At 40.0% G+C, this 19,855-nt stretch overlaps 1 protein-coding gene across 5 annotated transcripts in view; it reads left to right on the top strand.

The window, feature by feature from the left end:
• Nucleotides 1-18,411, top strand: part of LOC134744047 (lethal(2) giant larvae protein) — a 74,270-nt gene extending 55,859 nt beyond the window's left edge. For 2 of the 5 annotated variants that reach the window (XM_063677705.1, XM_063677703.1), the window contains exons 14-27: nucleotides 4,433-4,537; nucleotides 5,783-5,942; nucleotides 6,134-6,273; nucleotides 6,602-6,743; nucleotides 7,019-7,119; nucleotides 7,359-7,463; nucleotides 9,134-9,274; nucleotides 9,867-10,072; nucleotides 11,306-11,399; nucleotides 14,730-14,825; nucleotides 15,147-15,260; nucleotides 15,891-16,005; nucleotides 17,301-17,344; nucleotides 17,927-18,411. In XM_063677705.1, the coding sequence (XP_063533775.1) occupies nucleotides 4,433-4,537; nucleotides 5,783-5,942; nucleotides 6,134-6,273; nucleotides 6,602-6,743; nucleotides 7,019-7,119; nucleotides 7,359-7,463; nucleotides 9,134-9,274; nucleotides 9,867-10,072; nucleotides 11,306-11,399; nucleotides 14,730-14,825; nucleotides 15,147-15,260; nucleotides 15,891-16,005; nucleotides 17,301-17,344; nucleotides 17,927-18,055 (1,692 nt within the window). In that variant the 3' untranslated portion in view covers nucleotides 18,056-18,411. The other 3 variants (XM_063677704.1, XM_063677706.1, XM_063677707.1) reach the window with 3 other exon arrangements.
• The last annotated feature ends 1,444 nt before the right edge of the window (nucleotides 18,412-19,855 follow it).

Here is a 19,855-nt window from a genome sequence, read left to right as displayed (position 1 = left end):
ATTCCACTGCGCGCGCTAATAGACCAAGGTTCCGAAGAATCATTTATAAGCGAGAAAGCGGCTCAACTGCTAAAGCTTGACCGACAACATGTAAGGGGAAGCATCACGGGCTTGGGTCCTATGAGAACAGAAATCAACCACGCCTGTGAGCTACAAATAAAATCACAGTGGGATAAAACATTTGTCCTACCGGTTAAAGCTTATGTAATGTCAAAACAGCTGACCAGGAAGATACCGAAAAAACATATTGTTCAACAACCATTGCCTCATCTACAAGGATTACAGCTAGCGGATCCTAATTACAACAACTCGGGACCCATAGATCTCTTGCTAGGGGTCCGAGTATACGCTAGAATACTGCAAGCAGAACTAGTCAAAGGTCCACCAGGTACACCATGCGCACAAAAAACTGACCTGGGATGGATTCTTTTTGGAGAGAGTGATAGCACATCACAAGAAGATTCTTACCTCGTCATGCACCATCAGGTCGATATAGAAGACACACTGAAATCTCTATGGGAAATAGAAACAGACACTAAGAGAAAACATACCAAGGAAGAACAGCTATGTGAAGAAATCTATGAAAAAACAGTCACTCGAAACCAAGAAGGAAGATACATTGTGAAGCTGCCATTGAAGACTGAGAATCCAAAGGTACTCGATGGAAATACAAAAGAGATAGCTACAAAGAGGTTCCTGCAACTAGAAAGAAGATTTAAGCGTTCGCCGAACCTGAAAACAGAATACATAAAGGGTATTAACGATTACCTTGAAGAAGGACATCTAGAAGAAGTACCTGAAAAGGAAAAAGAAGATAAATCGGTATACCTACCACACCAAGCTGTAATTCGCGACGACAAAGAAACCACGCGCACGCGCATTGTTTTCGAGGCGTCCTGCAAAGGATCAAACAACGTCTCATTAAATGATGAACTGATGATAGGTCCACAACTGCAAGATGACTTAAGAAATCTTAATGAGATGGAGACTGAAACGAGTTTGCTTCGTGGCAGATGTCCAGAAGATGTACCGCCAAATATTGGTAACAAAAGAGGACGCAAATTACCAACGAATTCTATGGCGACAAGACGAGTCTGAAGAGTTAAAAGAGTACCGTATGCTTCGAGTCACTTTCGGTACCGCTCCAGCTCCATACTTAGCGGTCAAGACACTTCAGAAGATTGCTATCGATGAAGAAGAGAAACAACTCGGTAAAGAAACAAACAACCACAGCGAAGTGGCAATCAAAACAATAAAAGAAGACTTTTATATGGACGACATGCTGTCAGGGGCAGCAACCGCTGAGGAAGCTATTGCAATAGCTAAGGAAGTAATACGCATCCTGAAACAAGGCGGATTCCAACTCATGAAATGGTCCTCCAATAACATGGAATTTATGAAATCTATTGATAAAGATAAAAGATCAGCGAATGCACAGATAGAACTGAACCTTGATGGAACTATAAAGGCACTTGGAATTGTATGGAATCTTGGTGCAGACCAATTTCAATACAACTTGTCACTATCACCAATGCCAAGGACCACAACTAAACGTGGGATATTATCAGATGTACAAAAGCTATTCGATCCACTAGGCTGGATCGCACCAAGCACTGTTATGGCGAAGATGCTGATGCAAAGGTTATGGCTTGAAAAGGTATCTTGGGACGAATGTGTCAGCCCTGAGCTCGAAGAAGAATGGACACAGATAAGAGATGATTTTGAAAATGTCAAGGATATAAAGATGGATAGATGGCTTGGCACAACAAACTCGGAAGAAGAAAAGATAGAGATACATGGATTTAGCGATGCATCTATGCGCGCATACGCTGCTGTAGTATACATAAGAGTTGAAAGCGAGAACAAAATAACAACCAAAATCATCGCTGCACGAACGAGAATAGCACCTTTGAAAACTATCTCCCTCCCGCGCTTGGAATTATGTGGCGCTTTACTCCTGTCTAAACTAATGAAACAGATTGGACAAGCTATGAAAATACCAACAACAAACATGTTCGCATGGACCGACTCTTCGATAGTAATCGCTTGGCTTTGTGGAGAACCCAATAGATGGAAACCGTTTGTAGCCAACCGCGTCGTAGAAATAGTTGAGAACCTTAACAACAAACACTGGTACCATGTGCAATCTAAAGACAATCCTGCAGATATCGCTTCAAGAGGGATGAAGCTGACCACACTGAAGAACTGTGATCTGTGGTGGCACGGCCCGAGCTGGTTATCTGAAAAAGAAATAAATATTAGTACACAAGAGATTTTACAACAGATGAAGAAATAAAGGTACAGAAAATGCAAACTTACCTGAATATTGAGGACCTGGAAAAACAAGAAAAGGCATTGACTACACAATTTGGAGATTTTGATAACCTAACTGAACTACTTAAAAGTATTGTCTATTGCCTAAGATTCTTAAACCACAAGAAAAATCCAGATGGCATTGATAAGGATATTACTACAATGGAATTACAAAACGCCATGAATATTTGCATAAAAATGGTACAGCAAGAAGAGTATCAAGAAGAAATAGAACGGTTGACATCAGATAAACAAGTGAAAAGAAAGAGCTCCCTAAGATCCCTCGCCCCATACGTAGATGAAAATAAATGCCTCAGGGTGGGCGGTCGCCTCAGATATGCAAATATACACGAAGACAGAAAACATCCAATCATTCTGGGAAACAAGAACTCTTTAGTGCCACTAATAATTGCTGATGCACATACAAGAACGCTTCACGGCACTCTGGCTGAAATGCTATGTTACTTACGTTCTAAGTACTGGATATTACGAGCAAAGTCCTTAGTCAAGAGACACATTCAGAAATGCCTTACTTGTGCAAAACAAAATGCTACGTCGAAACCGCAAATCATGGGAGATTTACCGGAGACGAGAGTCACTCCTTCGAGACCATTCCTACACAGTGGAGTAGATTTTGCAGGGCCATACCAGATATTGACGTCTAAAGGCCGAGGAGGAAAAACTGTGAAGGCGTACATAGCTATTTTCATTTGTATGGCCGTCAAAGCAATTCATATTGAACTGGTTGGAGACCTTACCTCAGAAGCATTCATAGCGGCATTCAAACGCTTCGTCGCTAGAAGAGGAAAATGTACTCACCTGTGGAGCGACCAGGGTAGAAACTTCGTAGGTGCTAACAAAGAACTTGTAGAAGCCTGGAATGAAGCAAAATTGAGATTTACCGGACCAATAGCAGAGACACTAGCAATCGAAGGCACACAGTGGCACTTCATTCCAGCTTACAGCCCTAACTTTGGAGGCCTTTGGGAAGCCGGCGTCAAATCCATAAAATACCATCTAAAGAGAGTTCTGACAACAAATTTGACGTTCGAAGAAATGACGACCGTACTTTCCGAGTCCGAGGCCTGTTTGAATTCTCGGCCCCTATGTCCCGTCGATAACTCAGACCCTGAAAACGCTGCAATACCCACCCCAGGACATTTCTTGATAGGTGAAGCCCCAATCGTTGTTCCAGCAGCAGATTATAAAGAATGTAAAATACATACCTTGTCCCGCTGGCAACTCACGCAGAAACTGTTAGCAGATTTTTGGCGTCGATGGCAAGATGAGTATCTATCTAGACTGCAACAAAGACCTAAATGGCTGAAAAAAGAAAAAGAGTTTAAAATAGGGGACATAGTGCTTATCAAAACTGATAACTTGCCTCCAGGCAAATGGTCACTGGGCCGCATTATGGACAAACATCCTGCTGAAGACGGTTTTACTAGAGTGTACAGTGTTAAATCTGGTAGTGCTATAGTGAAACGATCTATATCTAAATTATGTGCGTTGCCCATTGATACTGAAACTTTGTAATGTCAATTTGATCAAGTTAAATTGTACTATTGTAAAGTTAGGAAAAGGACGTAAGTGTCCTTTTGGTGGGCGGTATGTTGTGTTAAAAATGAACCTTATGCATGCATGTTTCATTACATTACTGCCTTCTCTTTCTATTTATAACCATCATTTAGTCGCTTAATAAACCCGTACAAGATCGCACGTCTATTTTATTTATTTAAACACAAAAATCCAAAATTCATAAAGTGAACCTTATTACAACCAACAAGTTGATTTTTTTTTGTTTTTAAAATCAAACCAAACGAAACAAATGGAACTATATAATATATGTATTCCTTGATAATTGTTTGACCCTCTTCCAGGCATATTAGACGCGCCAATAGAATTTTAACGTTAGCATTCCGTTTTAAGGTTCAAAATAGATTGCACTTTTGAGAAATGTGAATTAATTGGAATATAATTGCATTTTTTGAGAAAACCTTGTAGATTTGGGGGGGGGGGGGGGGCTGGACAAGGATTAAATTTCATTAAAGTAATAATAGATTTGAGAGCTAATTAGTATAGGACCACAAGTGTACTGTATGTATTATTTTTATTATAGTCGGTGGCAGTAAACATCGTGTCGGATCGCGACGGGTTCGTGTGGAAGGGCCACGATCAGCTCACTCTACGCGCCGGCACACTCACATTCTCGCAGGGTTACCAGGTAAACGGTTTAATTATCTTTTTTAAAATAAAACACGTTATATACCTACTATGGTTAGGATTTTTAAGATACGGGAGAGCTTATAAGTGACATTCGGACACCATAATATACTGTAAAGTGTCGCCTCGTTTCAAATACTTTTGTATGTTTATATATTACAAAGGGCCGACTACATGGCAGCGTAAAAGATGTCGATGGCACTTTACGCAGCAACATGTAAAGCGTATACGCTGCTGGGTGATCGGTTGAATGAGCCTAGCATATTAGTGTAAAAGTATGTTGTCTGTTTTGATCACAGATTTAATATATACGCTAGATGACGCATATACCACGATTTGTATTGAAACCAAGCGTGCCGACTTTTTAATACAAAGTTATAATTTTCAAATTTCTTATCTGTGAAATGTGTTCTTGCCTTTGGGTGCTCACAATTTTTGGGCTGTCGCAGTTAATTATCATGTAACGAAGCATTTTTTAAGTTTTCACGGACGTCCGGCTGCAACAACTGACGCGCGTACATTGTAAACGGCGACGGTCAACCTCGACGCTCGGTCGGGGTTCAGACACGCGAATTAGATGCATTTGCGTCTTCTATGGTATACTTATTAAGGCCGTTCCATCGGTTTGCTGCTGTCTCTGTCACATTTCGCAAGAAAGTACGGGAAAGAGCATGCGCGCCAAGTGTCCATTTTGATCGAATTTTGTCGATTTTTATTTATTTTAAAAACGTTACCCTACAATATCAAAATTCGAAAGCTATGAAATTACTATTTAAGTTAAGATTGTTTTTTCTTCTTTTTTTGTTTATAGTATAACATAATAAATAACCGAGTAAAGTTGGATTAAAAGTCCGAGTTAGAGGTTACTTTGGGAATTAATTGTATCGAGCGAAGTGTCATAATTCGTGTATCGGAAGCTATGATATTAAAGATAATATAGTCAAGAACTACATATATTTTTTCCACGTCTACGAATATCAACGCCTCTTAGAAAAACATGATCATATAAGGAGATTTTTCACCTTCTGGCTCAGGGAACCACCTTAATATAAGAGACTGTTTGTTTCTAAGTAAAAAAAATAAAAAAATAAAAATAAATATTTATTTGTGTGGTTTTGATTGCGTCTCATTTTTTGGAGAAAAGATCTGTATAAAATGTAACATTGTGAAGCGCTTGTGTGCGCTGTGCTCTTGATGGCAAGTTTCCTGTATATATAATAATGTAGAGTTTACGTTTGTGGTACAGGCGACGTCGGTGGCGCAGCTGTCCCCGCCGGCCGCGGTGACGGCGCTGGCGGCGCAGTGGGAGTGGGGCGTGGTGTGCGCGGGCACGGCGCACGGGCTGTGCGCGCTCGACGCCATACAGGCGCGCTCGCTCGCCGTCAAGTGCACGCTCAACCCGCACGGTATCACATCTTTCTTGCAGTACAAACCCATAACGTTTCCGATAACTATCCAAGTATAAAAAAAAAACATGTTAAATGGTAAATTTTATATTTACTGAACTAATTTATAATCCATTTTTATTTCTATGATAATATTTAAAGTTTGTAACATACGAGCTTATTGCAGCTTTAATAAATATTCGTTGTTTTAGACCACTCCGGCGCAGGCGACACGCCCATCTCCCGCCGCAAGTCATTCAAGAAGTCGCTGCGGGAGTCCTTCCGGCGACTCCGCAAGGGCCGCTCCCAGCGCCGCGCCACCACCGCCCCCAGCCCCACCTCGCCCGCGCAGGTAATAATGAACCTTATATCCGACGCATAAGGTGTGCTTTAGCTCGAGTACCCGCGAGTCGTTCACTCATCGGCCCCGCCTCGCCGGCGCATGTAATAATGAACTCTATTGACAACGCGTAAAGTGCACTTTGCGGGCATCTCCCTCCGCGAGTCAATTCAACAGCCCCGACTCGGCTCTCCCGCGCAGACTTGACTATACCCGACACATATTAGCCTTGTTCAGCTCGGCACGTTTTCTAAAAGTCCCTGCCAGGTTCCTTTGATTATTGAATGTATAAAACTGTAACAGTAATCTAAAATATCATAATCGTTATTTTTCTGTACAGCCAATCAAAAAACCGTTACCATCACCAGTAGAAGAAGCAGACGTGAAACCAGTGGAGCGGGCAGTCGAAGCGAGATCCAACGACGACGGTTTCGGTTCCATGGTGCGGTGTCTATACTTCGCACGGACGTTCCTAATCAACAGTAAGTTACATAGCAGATAGAGTCGATCGATACCATTATATCACTAGTAGAAGTTATGTTATGTTATGTTAACATTCTTACCTATTTGAAAATTTAACGCTTCACATCATCATCAATGCAGTGTTGCCAAATATATAAGAATGCTTATTTGGTGCTAAATTTTGTATAAAATTGCCATGTAGCAATTATAAGGCGTAGTTAACTTCAGAAGTACGTATTAGCACTGGAGACGATCCCGAAATTGAATGCGTTATTAATAATGTGTTGTATTACAGCACAAAGCTCAACACCCACACTCTGGGCCGGCACCAACAACGGCACCGTGTACGCGTTTACACTAAGCATCCCCAACACCAACAAGAGGAAAGATGAACAGGTACATCATTTTTGTTCTTTCCTTTCAAACATGATTATACACGTAAATTACGTCAATCTGTCAGTCACACAATACAAAATGTTTATTTCACTAAATATTATAATAACTGTTACATTTTTGCTGATCCCCACACTGGATATGGCCTATCCTATTCAGTACTCTCTCTAACATTTATATACTAGAATTACTAGATTCTGTTTACAAAATAATTTAAATACATCAATGTGTTTTTGTACCAGGTCACGTGCACGCTGGCGAAAGAGATCCAGCTCAAACATCGCGCGCCCGTCATAGGCATCACGGTACTCGACGGAGCTGCCGTACCGCTGCCAGATCCTTTAGAGGTAAGAGATCCAGCTCAAACATCGCGCGCCCGTCATAGGCATCACGGTACTCGACGGAGCTGCCGTACCGCTGCCAGATCCTTTAGAGGTAAGAGATCCAGCTCAAACATCGCGCGCCCGTCATAGGCATCACGGTACTCGACGGAGCTGCCGTACCGCTGCCAGATCCTTTAGAGGTAAGAGATCCAGCTCAAACATCGCGCGCCCGTCATAGGCATCACGGTACTCGACGGAGCTGCCGTACCGCTGCCAGATCCTTTAGAGGTAAGAGATCCAGCTCAAACATCGCGCGCCCGTCATAGGCATCACGGTACTCGACGGAGCTGCCGTACCGCTGCCAGATCCTTTAGAGGTAAGAGATCCAGCTCAAACATCGCGCGCCCGTCATAGGCATCACGGTACTCGACGGAGCTGCCGTACCGCTGCCAGATCCTTTAGAGGTAAGAGATCCAGCTCAAACATCGCGCGCCCGTCATAGGCATCACGGTACTCGACGGAGCTGCCGTACCGCTGCCAGATCCTTTAGAGGTAAGAGATCCAGCTCAAACATCGCGCGCCCGTCATAGGCATCACGGTACTCGACGGAGCTGCCGTACCGCTGCCAGATCCTTTAGAGGTAAGAGATCCAGCTCAAACATCGCGCGCCCGTCATAGGCATCACGGTACTCGACGGAGCTGCCGTACCGCTGCCAGATCCTTTAGAGGTAAGAGATCCAGCTCAAACATCGCGCGCCCGTCATAGGCATCACGGTACTCGACGGAGCTGCCGTACCGCTGCCAGATCCTTTAGAGGTAAGAGATCCAGCTCAAACATCGCGCGCCCGTCATAGGCATCACGGTACTCGACGGAGCTGCCGTACCGCTGCCAGATCCTTTAGAGGTAAGAGATCCAGCTCAAACATCGCGCGCCCGTCATAGGCATCACGGTACTCGACGGAGCTGCCGTACCGCTGCCAGATCCTTTAGAGGTAAGAGATCCAGCTCAAACATCGCGCGCCCGTCATAGGCATCACGGTACTCGACGGAGCTGCCGTACCGCTGCCAGATCCTTTAGAGGTAAGAGATCCAGCTCAAACATCGCGCGCCCGTCATAGGCATCACGGTACTCGACGGAGCTGCCGTACCGCTGCCAGATCCTTTAGAGGTAAGAGATCCAGCTCAAACATCGCGCGCCCGTCATAGGCATCACGGTACTCGACGGAGCTGCCGTACCGCTGCCAGATCCTTTAGAGGTAAGAGATCCAGCTCAAACATCGCGCGCCCGTCATAGGCATCACGGTACTCGACGGAGCTGCCGTACCGCTGCCAGATCCTTTAGAGGTAAGAGATCCAGCTCAAACATCGCGCGCCCGTCATAGGCATCACGGTACTCGACGGAGCTGCCGTACCGCTGCCAGATCCTTTAGAGGTAAGAGATCCAGCTCAAACATCGCGCGCCCGTCATAGGCATCACGGTACTCGACGGAGCTGCCGTACCGCTGCCAGATCCTTTAGAGGTAAGAGATCCAGCTCAAACATCGCGCGCCCGTCATAGGCATCACGGTACTCGACGTAATATTTTAGTATTAATTAATATACATTTCCACAAAGTAACGCCTGATTCTATTCCTTCTAACAGTAATGTAATTTCTTCTAATTATATTAGCAGTAATGGTATCTCTATCTGGCAGGTGGAGCGAGGCGTGGCATCGTTGCCGGAGCCGGGCACGCACCGCGTGTGCATCACGTCGGAGGAACAGTTCAAGGTGTTCACGCTGCCGTCGCTCAAGCCCCATCACAAGTACAAGCTTACGGCGCACGAGGGCGCTAGGGTGAGTACATACCCTCATACATTATTTGTAGGATTAATTTATTTATTTATTTATTTTAACTCTATTGCACAAAACAGAAAAATAATTTAAAAGTGGCGGACTTAATGCCTAATGGCATTCTCTACCAGGCAACGATCGGGCCAAACAGAGACATCATTATGTGTCCCATCAGTTGTTAAAATAAATAAGTTTTTGCTACAGGCTTTTATTCGCTGATTGTACTTTTCTTTCCTCAGGCAACTAATTTTCAATTAAATTTCAAAATTTAACAATTAAATTAAAATTAGCACAATAAATACCAATAAATACAATGTCAAATAAAAGTATACCTACAGTTACATTAATTAGGTAATTACTTAATTAATAACATTTGCAAAACTGTGCTCGATATGCCACCGTTTTAGCCTGGATGGTGTATGTGGACATGACAACAATGCTCATAAGATGTCACAGCGATACGATACTGATCTGTCTGTGTCAAAAGTGACGTTTGACGTTAGTATTGGCCTAATAAATTTTTGATAAACATTTGCTCCCCAATGTTCAATTAACTTCAGTTCAAGTTGTAAGTAGTTCTGTTTGTTTTTGTCAGGTCCGGCGGACGGCGTTCGCGTGGTTCGAGTGCGCCGGGGCGGGCGGGGGTGGTGGCGGGGGCGGTGGTGGGGGCGGGGGCGGGGGTGGGGCGGCGCACCGCGAGTGGTGCCTGCTGTGCCTCACCAACCTCGGCGACTGCCTGGTGCTCAGCCCCGAGCTGCGCCGCCAGCTCAACGCCGCCGCGGTCCGCAAGGAGGACATCAAGTTAGTAGTAGTACTACTCATTAACCGTAATAGGCTAGATGACTAATTCAATCACATTTAAAGTCGAGTCTATCGCGATTTTTTTTTTAATCTTACAGCTATCTTTACAATTTCCCAATGCGATAGTGTAGACAGGCTATTAACATTAAAAAATATTAAATAAACTGTACTACTATAACTTAGGTATATACATACTATAACTAAGAATAACACACACACAAACAATGTAACTTTTACAAATTCACTCTCGGAACATAAAATACGTCAGTTGGATTGGCAACTTGGTTAAATGTGCTGGTGGCTCTCTTCCTTGGGGCCGTGCGCATGCGCATCAACCCGGTGCGCGCGTGCGGCTCGGCCAGCAGGGGCACGTACCATCGCGTACCGTGGGGGCGCGTAAACACCTATCGACTTTAGTAACTTATTTTGTTACCTTTATTTACCGACGTTTCGACACAGGTTTCACTATTAGTGAGGTTTCACTGTGATTTAATATGTGTTCAAAACGCGAAAGTCTTAAATGTTAGATGACAAATTTTTATGAATGGTATCAATCGATCAGGTTTATTTTGAGGATCAAATGTCTATATGGGACCCACAGCATTAAATCAGTACGAAAGTCAGAAATGATAGTCAATGTCCGACAGTCGTACTTCACTCGCGAAACGCTCCTAACAAAACGATAAGTGAACGTGACGTCAAGGTCACTGAGAGCCCATTTTGAATGTATGGACAAAACAAGAAAATTGCGTTTTTGTCGGTGAAATATTGCGTTTACTTTATTCCTTTTTGGAAGTTAAAAAATTACTTAAATTTTGAAACTTTGTCCTATATTTTTGTATTATTTCCATATACATTATTTTTTAACAAACAGAAACGTCTGCGATCGATGCTATTAAGCTTAGAATAAATTTAAAGGGAAAAATATATTTTTTTTTTTCATATATTATTTTAATATCTACATTATTGTGATAAATTGGTCATTTGCTATCTATGTTACTAGATTTTGTTATAAAATTCAACATGTCATCATCCCTATTAGACTTAGGGTCGGTTGCACCAATCCGTCTGCAGTCACCGTTAAAGAGTTCGCAAAATTTGATTGTATGGAAAGTCTCATAGTTCACTGCTGAGTGACTTTAGTCAGTCCGTCAACTGTGGTTGGTGCAACCGGCCCTTAACCTTTAAATTACAAAGTTACAGACATGAATTTATCGTGTTTTTGTATTGCAGCGGCATTTCCAGCCTGTGCTTTTCGAAGCGAGGCGAGGCTCTCTACCTGCACTCGTCGTCGGAGCTGCAACGGATCACACTCTCCGCCACAAAGGTAAAAAACATCATTTACTAAATATGGAAAGGAGTTTTTCAACGAGTCATTCAGGTTAGCTAACAAATCCCATCCTGCTACGTTAAAATACTTTGGAAAAAAAGCCGTAAAATGTTAATTATTCCAACCGATTTCATTTCAATCCAGGATCAAATGGTTCTTTCTAAAAAAGCCGTAAAATGTTAATTATTCCAACCGATTTCATTTCAATCCAGGATCAAATGGTTCTTTCTAAAAAAGCCGTAAAATGTTAATTATTCCAACCGATTTCATTTCAATCCAGGATCAAATGGTTCTTTCTAAAAAAGCCGTAAAATGTTAATTATTCCAACCGATTTCATTTCAATCCAGGATCAAATGGTTCTTTCTAGACACCTAGGTTTAGAGCATTATAGTTATCAAAAAGCAATGGAATATTTTTTGTACACATATTAAACCACATTTATAATCGGGTATATCGCGTATTTATTTTGTTACCTTTATTTACCGACGTTTCGACACAGGTAAATGAAGGTAAGTAACAAAATAAAATCGCGATAGACCCGATTATAAATGTGATTTAATATGTGTTCAAAGCGCGAAGGTTTTAAATGTTATATTTTTTATACATTTTATAAAGAAAAAAACCGGCCAAGTGCGAGTCGGACTCGCGCACAAAGGGTTCCGTGCCATTATATACGAAAAAAAATCACGTTTGTTGTAAGCTTAAATATTTATTTTATTCAGTTTTTAGTATTTGTTGTTATAGCGGCAACAGAAATACATCATCTGTGAAAATTTCAACTGTCTAGCTATCACGGCTCCAGAGATACAGCTTAGTGACAGACGGACAGACAGACAGCGGAGTCTTAGTAGGAGCATTCCACGGGCTGTCCCGTACAAACGCATTTTATTTCCTGTGTTGCGACTTTTTTTGTATAAAGTGGTTATTTGTACAACTAGAGCAGATATCTCATATTTTTTCTAACGTGGCTTTGTTTGTCAACATTAAATAATCTCGAGAGATATTGACATATCATAAAGATGCGCGCGCCGATCGTTCATTACATAACCCTCTCTCCCTGAAAGCTAATATAGCGATCCGGTTCCAAAAGTTATCCTGGCACATCTTTGACATATTCCGAGCGTCTTAAATTCTTGACAAATTCCGATTCTTAAGGTGGAAGAGGTCGCTTTTTTGCGATAAGACCGGATTTTGTCTGCATCGTGAGTGTGATTTGCAGTAATTTGAAATTTAGTTGATTAAAGTTAACCCTTTTACGAAAATGAGTGATTGCAATTTGCCTGACGTTGTATTGGAAAGTACGATGTCAATCGCGGTAGCAACAGATTCAACGGTTTGTGTCTATGTCAAGTTAATAATTTTACAAGCTTTTATTTAACTTGCAATGTATGTATGTTTGTATGGGTCGTATCTTGCAAGATAAAGACCCATTTGAGACCCACATGGACCTGGTCTCTGATGATGGAGCTGGACGGTGGCCATAGGAAATCTGTAATAAAACGACGCAAACATAACGAGATTCATTAAAAAAAGTTCTAAACAAGCATTTATTGAAATCATAATTTATACTTAGATATGAAATAGAATAGAAATACTTTCATAACTTAAGTTATTCTCTTGTGGGTGGAGTATCTTCCAGCTTTCCCTATCCTGCGCCAGCTCTTTGACTGTTTGATACGACACGACCCCTACTTTTTCTTTCACTTGATCTAAAAAGCTGCGTCTGCGTTTTCCTCTACCCCGCTTGCTTCCTATCCGCCCCTCCAGGATAGTTTTAAATTAGTAGTCGTGTCGCATTAAGTGTCCAATCATTTTCCCGCGTCTATTTGCAATAACAACGCATTTAGGGTGCTACTACGGCTTCCACGATACTGCAGCGCGTCGACTATGTTTGCTGAGGCGTGGACTGATAGCTTCGACGCTATCTGGCGTAAGAAAACGTCCTCGCTCTTAAGTAGGGTACGTGGGAGCAGTAATAGCATCTTAAACATGATAGCTAATAAGCTTGATTGTCCTATGATGTGGAAACTGTGTCAAAGGACAAAATCTATGTTTATTATTAAGTACTAACGTAGGCTAGGATCAACAAACACTCATTGGACCATTTGTTGTCTTTAATAAAATAATAAAATAAATAAATAGTTCGAAACGTCGGGATGTATTATACGCGATATAATCCGTTTTCGTAGTTTTATTTCATGAGTAACTATCGCGGTAACCGAAGACAATATTAAATAAATAGTGTTCAGAATAGCTCTCTTTTCTGAGTGAAAGGATTCTCTTCTTAAATATTTAAATACTCTATTTGGTGTAAAATATAAAACTTAACCTATAATACATCTTGACATATTATAAAAGCTTGTTGCGATATTAATAAGTAAAGTAAGGACGCTAGGCGAGTTAAACTCTTCGTATAGTTCATATATGTAAATATAGAGACAGGAACAGACGCGTCAATGTACGAAATCTTCATGGGAAGTAACAATCTTTATTTTCTCAAAAATGGACGGCAAAGTCGACGTTGCCGGTTAAAAAGTAGGTCGCGAAGTGCGTAGTTTATGGTCAGTCAAAAAATTAAAAAGTTAAAAACATTGCAGTCTCGATTTCAGGACTGCAATATTGCAAATAAAATCCATTATTTGTCGAGTTCCAAACTTTTTAAAAGTTGAAGTGGCCATGAGATGGCGGGACGACTTAGACACCTTCACTAATAACTAGCCGGAAACAGCTCAACAACGGGAGTCATGGAAATCTATGGAAGAGGCCTTTGCCCAGCAGTGGGATACTACAGGTTATTAAAAAAAAAAAAGAAGTGGCCATATCAAATGAAGGCATAGGTCCATTAAACAGATGTCCAGTACTTATTATTATAATGTTGGTACCGCGATTATTTAGGTGTCTCAAATAGCTTGGCGTATTTTCAGCAGAAAAATACACTTCTATTTTTAATTAAAAAAGTAAAACGGCGGCAAAGCAAATCTTTTTACTTTTTTCTGTGAAAATATGTACATAAGAACATTAACATTTTATTGTAATTTATTATATAATTTAATATTAATTTTACATGTTATTCAATTGTATATGGACATGGTCCGAAATAAAGAATATTCATTCATTCATTCATTCATTGCTTCTGTAAAATATTTCTATTTTATTTGTATTAATTGCGCCATTTTTGAGAAAAGCACTATATATGACTCTGCTGGAAGGCTACTTGTTGGCTTCGGATTCAATTAAACGGACTCCCAAGGTCGTCCGTTTAAAACGAATCCTCAGCCAGCAAGTAGCTACTTCCGAGCCTCGACAATAATGTACTATTGTTTTAGGTGACGATAGCGCAGTGCCAAGTGTTGCTGGCGCCCTGGGCGGTGGAGCTGCGGGGGCCGGCCGAGGAGGCGCCGCTGACTAACGGAGAGCACAAGGTGAGTCGGCGACCACTGTTTGCTTATGAGTTCATGCCCTGAATTAAAATTCCCCTAAACTTCAGGGGCGTTTTAGGGGTACCCTCTTGTCCCTCACATCCCCGCGCTAACACTTTTGGGCTACACACGTCGCCTCGCGTAGGTATTGTGTGACGTGAAACTGTAAGTGATATTTTTAATTTTTATTTTCACACTTTTTCGCTAGTTTGTGTAATTTAAATGATTATCTTTCCTTTTGTATCGACTTTTATTGGTTATCTAAAGGTTCCTAAGTAATCCCGAAACTATTTCTAACTCTTTCTCTCTAATCTGACCCCGCAGGAGGAGGCAGTAGAAGCGCCTCACGACGTGACGGCCGCGTCGGCCGACATCACCGTGGACTCCGTGCGCGACCACACCGCGCAACCCGAGCCTGAGCTCAACATTAACCTGCAGGTATAATATTAATCATTTAAAGTATGTAACGATGTTTGAAACTATTAAGAAAAAAAAACGTCATTTACAGGATGTAGTTGTAACCACTGATTTGTCTGAAAACTATTAAAAAAAAGTACAGCAATTTTGGAGCTTGTAACGGAATTTACGGAATGTCATTTACGACACGGCCGTCCTGATTCCTGACATGGTACATGTCCTGGTGTGCACCTAAACGAGACAAAGTCCTGAAATGAGACTACAAATAATGCATTTATTTGGATATATCTTCAAGAAAAATCCTTTCTCAGAAAAGATTCAATTCTGCCTGCTTTATCAATTAGGTCTTCAATTATATGAAAGAGCTTGGAGCTGGCTTAATTTGACGAGAGACAGCGTATAATCGAAAATAGAGGCGAGCTCTCGTGTCTGAGGCCAAGATTCATTTTAAGTTACGCTATTTAGGGTCACTTGCTCCATCCAGGGTTAGCCACTAATTCGGGGTTAATCGGTTAAATCAGGAGTTACCAGTACAATTTAACTGTGTTACCGAGTTCGTGGCTCACCCTGGATGGTGCAAGTAACCCTTAGTAGAATATCTTCAAAATCTAGTAGCATTCTCTAATTAAGCTTGTTAACTCTTGACAACAGAACTCGCAAGTAAACACCAGTTCGATGGTGGTGAAGACCACGACGCGGACGGCGGTTAACGAAAACAACGCGGAAAACAACGGCACCGCCACCACCACCACCGTCACCGAGAACAGTGAGTACACGCCAACATAACACCTCACACTAATTACTTAAGGGGCCCCAGTAAGTTCGGTTCTCCATACAAACGTAGTTACGCTCTTATTTTAAAACGACTAGCTAGTTTGCTCGGAAACTTTGTTACAATAGGATAAGGTATATCTATGTTTGTAATTAGTTAATGTAGCTTCAAATACCATAGTTAAAAAAATACAGCGAATTAAAGTTTTTCATACAAAACTTGTTTTTACTCTATTTCGTCTGTTTTATAAACTGGAGCTATATAAACTAATTACAGACCTAGATATACCTCGTCTCATGTCACTGTATGTGCAAAGTTTCATTGCAATCCAACACATAGTTTTAAAATGAGAACGAAACTCCGTTTGTATGGGAAGGTGAAATTCGGCCGAGCTGGCCGGGGACTTTTAAAGAAGGAAATTGTATGAGACGAATGAGCCGCTTATGGCCTTTCAGTTATATGAGATTTTTTTTTAATAGAATGTTTATGCATACATTAATGCAAAACAAATGCACATAAATGTTACACTGTCGAATATTTTTATGCAACACCGTCATAGACTAATAATACATAGACGGCTAATCCCGTTGACATGCTTGTAACCAAAATAGTGATTATTTTCGTAATCGACATTTAGCGTCAAGATATAGTATTTTTTTATGTAATAAATATCACTTTAAATATACTCGTAATGACTTATAATAGTAACAAAAGAGTTCCTAAACTACATTATTCACGATATGCGCAAGAAGCTTATATTATGCTGAGCATTATAATTATACATATACTATTTATGATTTTATAGCCAAACAGAACTCGCATGAGCATATTCGCCTTGCAATGGCTTTATATTGAAATATTTTAATTTCATCCTAGCAATACTTCCAAACTAGATATTTATCCTCTTCTGTTTACTGTTTATTTTATTTGTCATAATAAATTAATATGTCATGGAAAAGCATTAATTTTGTGTTAAAGTTATATCGGTCACAGAAAGAAGTTATGCATACCAGTACAAAAGGCCGTACTTGTATTCGCCACTGTTGCTATAAATAAATAAAAATACCTACTAAAAAAACATTGGGCTTAAAGCGATTTGAATTTTTTATTTAGTATGTATTCCTCTTGTGTTATTTGTTTCATGGTGAAATTTTTTGTAACTTTATGTGATTCTGATTCAATATCATTAGCGTGACCAATATGACTTGCTTCATACACCAAAATCGTAGTTTATTTATGTTTAATGTTTGTTTGTATGTTTGACGGGCGCTTTATGTTTTTGTTTGTAGTCCTAGAACACAATCGCGAGGAAGGAGTCATCACCCGTATCGAGGTATCCCACATTTTGCTTTAATATCTATCTTATATAACTTTTAAAGTCTATTTTACCTTGCATGATATTTAGTTTAATTATATGGCTTAAACATTATTATTTAGCTAGTATTGAGTTGGAATAACTAAAAATAATTTTTTTTGTTTGTCTTTACTTGGCTAATACAAGGGTTTCTAAGGATTTAATGCATATTTCTTATTAAAACTGTAATATAAAATGCAACCCATTATAATATTCTTTTGATTTGATTATATAAAATAATTGCCTTTGTAATTTTTCGTTATTTAACCGTGGTGTTCAGACTTAAGTAGTAGTTAATATAACAAATAACAAGTAGCATTTATCTACTAACATAAATATGACGATAGCTGTGTTGTGGCGTCCGCAATGTGTCCGTTCTGATCGACAATCTCATCCCATCACCATTAAAACTGTAATAATTATGTCCCGTTTAATACTTAAAAACTTTTGTGAACGTTCAAATCGTTCAGAGCCGGGCACATCGCGGCCGCTGCGCGCAGCCGAAAAGAACGTGCGCTGGTACTCATGAACCACGTTACCGTTACCGTTACCGTTACACAGACGGGCACCGTGACGGTCCCGGCCGGGACTGACCCCAAACTCATCCTGGAGATGTTCGACCGCCAGCGCGAGCCGCTCGCCGTGCCCGTCGCGCCCGCCGGCGCCACAGCCACACCACACACCAACTAACTGCAAACATCGATCAACTAAATACCGATATCGATAAAAATATAATCGAGTCCAACCCTAGCGCTTACAAGTTAGGCGGATACCGGCCGTGTGGATCGTTGCTTGTTCGTCAGACGATTCAATTCGTATTCAGGGTCGATGTTTTATTGAAATGGTGGGAGAGAATATTAATTAATCGAGTTAATCTAAACGGTAACTGCGGGTTTTAAAGGAAAACGTGTTAAGACCCGTCGTTATAATTTGATCTTTTGTAATATAACCGAACCACTTTCAACAAGTGGAAAGTGTAAGTAGACTTTATTGCATTGAAATAATATCTACAATTATCAGTGTATTTAATTATTTATATGACGGGAACCATGGTGAAAATATACAGACCGTATATAAATTGTTTAAAAAAAATCGTAATACATATTACATACGTAACGTAGCCATATTTGTCATTTCCAAATGTTAAAAGTGGAAAAATTACTGCTTTGGGTGAGACTTGAACTCACGGCCTCTGGATTTTATTCTAATGGAATTTATTCTAAGCTTAATAGCATCGATCGCAGACGTTTCTGCTTGTTAAAAATTAATTTCCAAATGTGTTGGTTATATTATAAAATATCAATTAAGTACTACAACATTACTTATGGTATTTTAAATAGCTTCCGCCATCTTAAAATGGTTCGAGCATTATAATTTTTTACCGTCATATCTTTACCATTGACGATCGCTGACTACTTTTGGCTTCAAATATAATTAAAATTAATCATAATAAATTAAATAAGAAAAACAAGAGCAGCAACTTCTTAACTTGTTTATATATTTCCTCAAAGTATAAGCTTTAGCAATTAGTTTGAGTAAAAATAGTTATAAAATGCATTGTTTTAAAACTAATTTATAATTATTTCGAGTTTTAACCTTTTTAGCGGCAAGCCCGACAAGTCTTAAGACTCCTACAGCGATTGCCTACATTTTAATTTAATTGTTTTTTAACAATATTTTTTACAAATAATAATATCGATTACTTATTTCAAAGTTTGTGTTTTTCTGTTTTTCAAAATAATAGTTGACCTTAATAATTGCTACTTCTACTGCCATTATATTTCCTTTTTCTGAAATAGTTTCCTACCGATATTTAGGAACTTAATCTTAAGAATTTCCGCATTTTATTATTCAAAGTTTCAACTAGTTGTATATTATTGTTTTGTACATTATCGGTAGTATTATTTGACGCAATGTATAGTTAAACTTTGCCTGTTTTCGCCTGTGTGTTTCTTGTTAAGCTTTCGGTGTATTTTTTGTTGAAACATGTACTTTTAATTCCGAAATACACTCAAACTTGTACTTAACATTATATGAAACCTCAGACAGGTTACTTATGAATTTACCCTCAAAATACACTGGTTGGACGATTATTTGTGTACAAAACCGAGCCATAGCAACGTACGTTGTACTGCAACCTGCAATAAGATTGTGGATTGTCTAATATTTATAGTTAAGGACATGTGAATTGATGTACCAATCTAGTTAAGTTTAACTTCGGACATTCAGAGTGAATGCGATGTGCCTATTTATTTCTTTTTTTATAATGAGAATTGTATTTAGGTGAATAGTTAATAAAGTTTTTTGACAAATAGGTAATGACTAGAGTATTTTATTATAGTTAGCTTTTAAGTTCCCATGTCAAATCAGAGCAAAACCACGTTTTTATTGTCAATTTTTAAACTTAAGCTTTTACTTCGGAATCGATTGTATATTCAGTAAATAATAATTTTATTAAATTATAATGAATGGAAAGTTTTATGCAATATT

Source organism: Cydia strobilella, chromosome 9 (assembly GCF_947568885.1).
Source record: "Cydia strobilella chromosome 9, ilCydStro3.1, whole genome shotgun sequence".
NCBI classification, from domain to species: domain Eukaryota; kingdom Metazoa; phylum Arthropoda; class Insecta; order Lepidoptera; family Tortricidae; genus Cydia; species Cydia strobilella.
Note: the sequence above shows the minus strand (reverse complement) of the source record. Positions and strands in the feature narration are given on the sequence as shown.